Source organism: Nansenia antarctica (assembly GCF_963989245.1).
Source record: "Nansenia antarctica genome assembly, chromosome: 1".
Lineage (NCBI taxonomy): Eukaryota > Metazoa > Chordata > Actinopteri > Argentiniformes > Microstomatidae > Nansenia > Nansenia antarctica.
In genome coordinates, this window is record NC_137674.1 from 26396448 (window position 1) to 26405471 (window position 9024).

General features: G+C 42.7%; 1 protein-coding gene across 1 annotated transcript; it reads right to left on the reverse strand.

The window, feature by feature from the left end:
- Positions 1 to 1291: 1291 nt before the first annotated feature.
- tdrd6b (tudor domain containing 6b) lies at positions 1292 to 6721 on the reverse strand (the record flags this gene model as incomplete). The annotated part of the gene is made up of 6 exons (XM_080544843.1): positions 1292 to 1373; positions 1728 to 1808; positions 2149 to 2785; positions 3014 to 3125; positions 4695 to 6109; positions 6662 to 6721. The coding sequence occupies 5 exons, from the start codon at positions 6719 to 6721 to the stop codon at positions 1735 to 1737; spliced, it is 2298 nt and encodes a 765-aa protein (XP_080400969.1). The 3' UTR covers positions 1292 to 1373; positions 1728 to 1734.
- Positions 6722 to 9024: the final 2303 nt, after the last annotated feature.

Below are 9024 nucleotides of genomic sequence, written 5' to 3' on the forward strand. Positions count from 1 at the left end.
CCAAGTTGGAGATGAAACCAGAGTACAGGTGGGAGTAGTTCAGTGGATAGGTTGGGAGTGACTAGTAGTTGGTGGGCAGTGAGTTGTGTAAACATGGCAGTGAACCAGAGTGGCAGCGTGGTGTTGTTGTTGTTGTTGTCATTTGTATTGCTAGCTTGGGACTGAACCCGCACGGCCGGCCAGCCTAGCCGTGCCAGCGACCAAATCCCGCAGTAGTGAGTGAAGGTTGGGAAGGACTGACACTCACCTGCGGAGATGGCAACCCCCAAACTGGGGAGGGAGTGGTGGCTACCTCCCAGGACGAGGGTAGTAGCACAGCACGGCCAGGCTAGCGTTGTCTGAGAGCGGCGCGCAGCGGGTCGGTCAGCAACACAGAGCCGGGGGACAGGAACGATGGTGTCGAGAAGTGTGAATCCAGTGGGAGTTAGTTATCCAGTGATGGGGTTAGTGGTGGCGGTGAATACTGTAGTCCGGTAGTGGAGGCAGTGAGAGGCGGGAGATGGCGGGGGGGGAAAGCAGCGGAGGTCGGTGAAAAAATTAAATAAATATAAAGTGAAAAATACTTGGAAAAGAAAAGAAAAAGAGGAGACTTTTGGGGGAAGGCGGGCACACAAAACAAGGTAGACGTTGAAAACAAGAAACTATAGACACTTTAAGACAGGACACAAAAAGACAGGACAGAGAAACAGAAGCGGCAGTCGCAACGCGGACGCCAGCGGTGCTCTGAACCCGGAAAAGCAGCTACGGCAGACACAACAGGACAACACGATTGTACAAGTAACATTTCACATTCATTTGTTTTTTATTTAGTTGTTTTTTAATTTGTATTTAACATGTATTCAAATATGTACCATGTACCATTGTCCATGTTCTCAAACATCCAATTTACAAAATGCAACAAATGCTTACAGTTTACCTTCATATGTTGTTATGATCAACGGTCAAGCATGATAGACTCACATTATGAATCTTTTCGTCCATCATATTGGCTTTCATAGAGCAATGGACAACAGTTATTAGTAAATGCTTGCGCAATATTCATTTCACCAAGAGCTGTAAGAACAGTAGACAGATTTGGCAGTTTCTGCAATAACAATCTAATCACAGTATCGGTAACAATGCTGTCAAACATTAAGTCACAAACACCGGCTGAGGCAAATTAAACACTGGCGTTATTTTGAGAAAGGGGTGTTGTTAAGTGCACTGAGACCTGCCCTCAGCAGGTAGGCAGCGTTTCTCCTCTACTCCAGCGACTTAGCGAACTCTGCGTAGTCTATGTAGCCGTCGTTGTTTTTATTGTCGTCCCGCAGAACGTCGTCAATAAGGCTTATGAGGTCCTCCTCTTTCATTGGCTGACTGTTCTCTCCTCTTTCCTAAAGAGAAGGTTAAGGAACAAATATTATGTGTGTGTGTGTGTGTGTGTGTGTGTGGGGGGGGGGGGGGGGAGGGGTCTGCTTAATGCAGGGGGGACATGTGTTATATCTAGTCTCCCCAATATAGTACCACCCTTCAACCCCTCTACTGTCTTGTTGCTGATACTCCAGAAGACCAATGTCAGCCCAATTAATTCATTTAATCCTTTGCTTCATTTGCCCGCTACCGATGTCTGGGAGGGCACAAACATGCACTGTGGTATACTAATTGCAATGTGTAGTTACCCTTGAAAAACAATTACAGTCTAGTAACACATTACAAGCTGAGATCTCAGTTGTTTTTCAGATGTATACCGTTTCCTCAAAAGACGTGGTGGGTCACTCCAGGTCCGGCATTCTCATTGTCCAACTTTATGCCAATAGAGGTTGAGAAATCTGAATGGAATGAAAGAGTAATTGTAATAACTATACACAAAAATTACACTCAAACTTGGTCACACTTTACATTAAGTTGCCTCTATAGATAGTGTGTGTGTGTGTGTAGTAATTATGTAATTGCTCTAATTACATTGCATTAAAAGGTCCAGTATGTAGCAACCAAGCTTCCTAATAGCTTCCTAATGGTTGTAATGACTATGTTTAATGGGTAGCGATCGGGTAATGAGATGCCTTGAAATAAATATCGCATTTATGAACACTGAACGCGGGTCTGGGTAAAGTAAACGTTTTTAAACAAGACACTTGCCTAGATAAACTGTATACAGTATATACTAACCGGAATCAAACACTGCCTCCATATTGTCCTTTGGATTCTCCCTGGAATGCTTTTGCCCTCTATCTTCACATTCTGAAACTGAATGGCTTGGATCATCATTGGAAAGTACACTTTCCTTGGCTTTGGTATCTTCAGGAGTGGAGATTTTCCAGTATTTTTTCATCAGTTCATTCAAGACCAGTTCCTCACACTCAATTTCCACTTTATACTGTGGAATGAGGTACTCAGCATTGTAATCCATTTTAAGACCTGTCACTTTCAGTGGTTTATCAACCAAAAGCTCATAGAATACATCTACAGCGCTGTCATCCCAGGTGCCCTCCTCAAATCCTTCCAATGAACACAAAAACGCCTGAGGGGTGCTCTCCAATAGCGTAAGTGGAATGGATTTCAAGGCCTTGAGATCCACCTCAGATTCATTTCCATAATCCATAAACACAACAGTGAAAACATCACCCGCTTTCCGAATTATCTGAGCTCTATACCATAGCTTGTCCTCTGCAAAGAGAGCCAGACATGGACTTCCAGGGTTCAGTGTGGCCATGCAAATCATGCCCTCTTCAGTGTTTCCAATTTCCTGAGAAACTTGAGCTATTTTGTTAAGCTCCTTGTTGTTTGCATACTGACACCAGAAATGCTGTGGCCCAGTAATGGAGGACGCATGCATATCTACAGACTGTCCTAGTAAAATAGCAGTTTTCCTGAATTGCAAAGGAACAGTTTGCTCTCTGTCCGTCTCCATCTGAGAGGGTACCTCTCCGGAGTTTGGGTTTTGGGGGTCATTGATATCAAGCCGGGGAGCCTCTACATTTGAGCATAGCTTTAATAAATCTGCTACTACGATGTTTTGGTCTATCAGACAGACCTCCCACACTGATCCAGTCTCTTTAATGAAGTTGCATGTCAATTTCTTCTCACCACCATCACCGGCAACTTTTTTAAACTGACAAACCACTTCCTGCTCCAAGACTTTGGCACTAATGTCAGAGAGTCCACTTAGAGAACAATGAATGCTTAGTCTCGGGAGTTCCAGAGACTGCGTGTCGAGCTTGACAACCTTGAGGGAAGACACTGTTGCTTCATTTCCAAAGTCTATGTATTGCACATGTACCATCTCTTCTCCGTTTGTCTCTAAAACAACTGCGCGGTACCAGGAACTATCATCTGGAAACTCTGAATTCACCACATCACCTTGCTGCAGATGGGCTATGCTAACATGTGCATCATCACCAGTTTTACCAGCATTTAGTCTTTCTGTAAGAGAGAACAAATCATCTTCATCCTCTACTAATTGAACAAAGAAACTTGATGGACTGTTGCACTCTGAAATATAGACATCCGTTACCAAACCTGGCCTTATGGATTTTGAGGGAAGGTTTTTAAGTTTGGGTAAGCTCTCTATTGACACATTAGAACCACTTGGGCAGTCTTCTACAAGATCATCAAAACATATTGCCTCTTCAACACCAGACTCTAATGGAGGGTAAGAATCCATCTGTTGCCTTGACATGCTGACTGCAGGACCGTCTTCAGTATAATCCAATAGAGAACTTGCAATACTTGGCTTAGATCTTAGAGTTGCACTGATTTGAACTTCACCTAGTGGTTGACACAAATGGGTTGGGTCTTGTGTGGAACATTTATATTCAGCCTTTGCAAGGTCTAAGATTTTAGCAATACCATGGTCAGTCATAGCCTTCCCTCCAGGTTTATTCTCCAATAGTGAGATTTCAGAAGTTGACTGTCCAACTTTTCTTGTGCTCCTTTGCTGAGACACATTTTCCATTGTTCTTCCCACACCCCAACTCTGTGATACTGGATTCTTTTCTTCAATGAGCTTTGAAGATGTCTGTTGCTTGGAGACCCAAGAAGGCTGTTGTGTCAGAACTGTATTGACAGTCCCTCGGACTAAACCGTGTTTTAGTATCTCCTTTTTCCATTTCTCTCTGACAATCATATTGACATTGACTGTTCCATCATAAAGTTCAACTATTAGCTTTCCACTTGAGTCTTTTGCCACCACTGAGATGGTAAAGGAATGGCCAGTGGCATGATGTCCGAACCAGCTGTTGACCTCATGAGATACATCCGCTGGAACATTGAACAATTCTAATGGGATGGCTTGCACAGGAACTGACCTTACAATGTTTGCTTCAACAGGAAATGGAAGAATGTCTGAATGATTCACTTCACGTATATCGCCATAATCCACAAAGTGCACCTGAAGGTTTGGATGAGTTGCTTTTAATTGACCTCTGTACCACTGGTTATCAGTGTATTTAGCAAAGCAGGCAGTTTCAAGCACAAGAGGAAAGTCTGTGCTCTGTGGCTGGTGGCATAACTGCTGCACCTTTTCTGCAAGTTCTTTAATCACATGAGCATTTCTTCCAAGTTGGCCATAAAACTTGCCAACACCTTTGGCACATGATATCCACACCGACTCTGTTCCAGACACTTCAATATTATGTGCAGAGTAATTGTATGGGTCAGGCTCAAAAACAGAGACCACTGCACAATCTTCAGGCAATACAGGAAAAAGTAAATACTTTTTCAAATGAGCTGGAGCATTCCTTTCTTTCTGAACCAATAGCTTGCATGCGCTCTGAAATGGAGTTTCAATATCTACCACATTTAGCACCACACCTTGGGAGTCATACGTGACTGCATTTATGATGCATCTCAAGCCTACATTTGAGGAAACTGCAGAATCTATAAAATAATGGAACTCTGCTGAGGCGATATCACTCCATGCAGCTGGGGCAGGTCCGGACGGATTGAGTAGATTGGGCAAGCAACACTGGAAGGCCTGGGCTTTCAGTCTGAGAAAATCTGGATGGATGGAACGCATATGTTGCAGTGGGACCATCCTTGTGTAACCATAATCCACAAACCTCACCTCTACTAGAGGAGACTGATGCTTTGCAACTACACATGCCCTATACCACATGCCATTATCTGGATGACGTGCAACACAAATGGATTCGACAGGCTGCTGGGGATGAGGTGAAGCATAGTGGTCTTGCATGTCTTTCATGAGGAGCATAAGACTGTCCGTATTTTCTGCCATTTGGCACCAGAATTTTGCTGGATTCTCAATACAAGATAGTTTCACCTCAACACAACTCCCTTTTGGGAATAGATGCACATCAAGGATATTTTCTGTTGTAGAGGACGAGCGTGGAGAGAGACACCCAGTGCCTTGTAATTCTCTCGTGGGAGAACATGGGTTCTGATAATCCGATCCAAGTGTTTTGAGAGATTTGGTGGACACAGCTGTGCCATTGTGGACACTGGAATCATCGTGAAACTCTGACTCCAAGATGCATTTCTCCTCTCCAAAAAGGAGGTTGATGTTCACATTGTCTTTTCCGTAGAGTGTTACATGGTAGATACCCTCTGTGATGTCATAGTATTCAAATCTGGCGATGAGAGTCTTGCGCATGAGTACAGACTTCAGATAATCAATTTGACTCACTCTCCATCCAATGCCTTTGTCCTTTATGCTATGGAGGGAGCAAAGATAAGTTACAACTGGCAGTCGGAGGAACTTGGCATCCAAGGGTCTGATGTCACCCACTTGAACAAAGGCTGTCTTTCCATAATCAACATGTAGTACTTCGACAACGCCCTCAGACGGAATATCCTGCTGCAGTACAGATCGAAACCACTTGCTGTTGTGCCCTCTAGCTGCACATGGAGCACCTGCGGCCCATGGTCTTTCCTTGAGAGAAGCTGATCTTTCTTCATAATGTTCTTGAATCTGCTCAGATAATTTCTTCAACTCTTGCGAAAAAATTGAGAGTTTACAGAAAATACGCTGTGGATTTATCACCTCCGTGACTTCCACAGTCACGACAATTTCCGTTTGCAATTCTGGGTACAAGTATTGTTGGGACTTTTCATTTTCATTCCCAGGAGCCTTCTGGTTATGTGCCTTTGAAGAGTATGCCTCTGCTTCCCCCTTTGGTGATTGTAAAGAGGATAACACAAGGAGTTTAAATTGGTCAGTGGGTACCAGTATGGCAAATCCAGCTTCATACATATATTTGGAAATAACTGGAATGTGAAGGAGGATGGTTCTATCTGGCATCAATACATCCTGAACATACCCACTAACAGTTGCACCGTAAAAAGATTTCAAAAACTCTGAGGTCAATCTGTCTGCATGGGAAAGGCGGGAAACATTGGCAAGAACACAGAATTCCACCTCAGGAGGCAAGAGAAAACAGTCATTCTGACCCCATGCTAAGGTGCTACTGTTAGTGATATGTGCTCTCCCCTCATCAATGAGAAATACATTATAATTGTTTCCATTCCTTGATATGATCCTAGCTCTGTGCCAGGTTTCGTTCAGATGAACTAGACACAAGCCTCCGTGATTTCCCTCAGATTCAGAAAACTTCAGTCTGGGAATCTGAATTTCCTTTTTCACATGCTGATAATAAGCATTACTCCTTCCTTGATTGAAGTTACCCCAAATTTCCACTAGAGAACAAAGAGGATTTAGATTTACCCGTGTAATGTGTACCATTACTTCTGTTCCTGGTGATGGTAGTCCAGGAATTGAACACATTTTCAATAGGAGTTCTACAATTCACCTGTAAAAAGAAAACCACAGCTCAGACAAGGACATGGTGGTGATAGTTTGAACTGGTGTTCAAGAAAGCAATTTACCATGAGAGGAAGGGGGTTCTGGAGTCGGAAAACCCTGTACAGTGGTAAATGAGTCCACAACCCCCACCCTTGAATGGTAAATTGCTTTTCTACAACAGCCACCACATAATATTAAAAATAAATACACAGTTGTAACATTAAATTCATGTATTTACAATCATTAATCGTTTCAGAATACATATCCTTCCGCCACAGAATATAGTCCCATAAACAAGATCAACGATTGCATTGTAGGTCAGCACAGGTGTTCTTGGGAGGCGCATTGATACTGGAAATGCGGTCTGAACTTTGGGTTGTTGAGGTATTTACCACTGTCTCTAGCCAATCAGAATCCAGTATCCAAACATGCTGTTGTCGAAACACATTTTTAAAATACAGTATTTTATATATATATACTATTAGACTTGAGATTTGCTGCTGGGAATATTTATGCTGAGTCCGAGTTTGTACACTACAAACAGAAATACATCTAGTTATGAATGAATGAATGAATGAATGAATGAATGAATGGACTTTATTGTCATTGCTACAGTACAGGTACCAAACAACGAAATTTAGGAGGGGTGGCATTATGTGGCATAGGTGATATGGAATCACACTCTTGTAAGGCTTGGGTCTTCTATGCAGGAGAATCACATTCAGTGTAGCCAAGAAAAAACACAAAAAGACTACCACAAAGAAGATTGCTCCTCTTTCAGACAAATCGAATTAATAATAATAATACATTTTATTTGTAAAAGCACTTTACATAAGACATCTCAAAGTGCTACAATTAAAAACAAGAAGATAAAACAATAAACATTTTCAATTAAAAGGCTAATAAAAGGTGGGTTTTAAGGCCTCGTTTAAAAGCATCCACAGACTGTGGTGCCCTTAGGTGGTCAGGGAGAGCATTCCGAAGCCTGGGAGCAGCCGAGCAGAAGGCTCACCCTAACCCTAATCATGTATTGTTGAATTAGTCTGTTCTCTCCCAAATAGTATAGGGCCTAAAACACGACTGCGCAACATACTCTGCTAAATTTATAATATCAATAGTGGCAGACAAGACATAGCACAAAAACACGGACTTACACAAAGCCCAAATTCATGTAACAAACTGCAAAATAATTCCTCACCAAGTTTGATGTTGTACGCACGTCTCTGGAACTCCATCTGCATTGTTTGGTGCCTGCTGTGGACCTTCCCGCCGCCACACTCTGCACACTAATGAATTGGAATTTGGTTGGGTGAAGGAAGGGGTGTTCGTGACAGGTAGGGCTTATTCGTTAATTGAAACGTTCCATAATTCAGAAATGAAGTGTGTCAATGAGACACAACGGGCCGCAATGGTTGGAATCGGCATTGCGTCACCTTTATTACATTTGGCTTCTTTTTGTTCTATGTAGCAACGCGGACGTTGGTAGAGGTGGACACGTGCACCTGTTTTGCGGTTCTGAATGCAGCCCAAATACCTCAGTCAAAGTTCTAGACAGGCACGTGACATGACCTGTTTCGTGGAAGCCCTGGGCCACCAAATGGTAGAAGAGATAGCGAAATGTAATCAGGTAAGCCAAAATGGCTTTAGTTCCTCGTTTACAAACTGTGCTAAGACACACCCACACATTTCACAACATGTTTCTCCAGGAAGTCAGCGACTGACACGGGTGCGTATGCTCAATAATCTTTTTTTTGTCTGCCCCTCAAATATATCCTAAATATACTTTGCATAGCTGATTTTCAAACGTACAGCAGTCTAAATTAGCGTAATGCGAGAGAGAATGCGAGATTTCATGTCATTCTCCCACGAGAGAGTCATGAAATGGAGCGAAACTGAGCTCTAAATGCTGATCCTCTTGAACTTTTGCACTCACTGACCTTGCAATCTTTTATTATGTCGACGAAAGAATTCGCCCATGCATTATATTATGTCGTGGATGGAACCTGGAAACTCAAGATACACAATGCAAACCCGTTAAGACGTGTCAATGTTTATTAAAGCTGTCACTCACACACCTGATGCTTGCAGGAACGATGTGTCAACAATATCAGTATTCATGGCTTCCTGACTAGACACATGTGCAACGTAGGCTGTAGCCTTCTAATATCACTGATGAACTCCAAGTTATTATGTGTCTCCACAGAGCTACATGGTATAAACTACTATCACTAATATCACAGATGTTTTTCTTTCTTTTTTTTCCAGAAAACTGTTGGAATGAATAA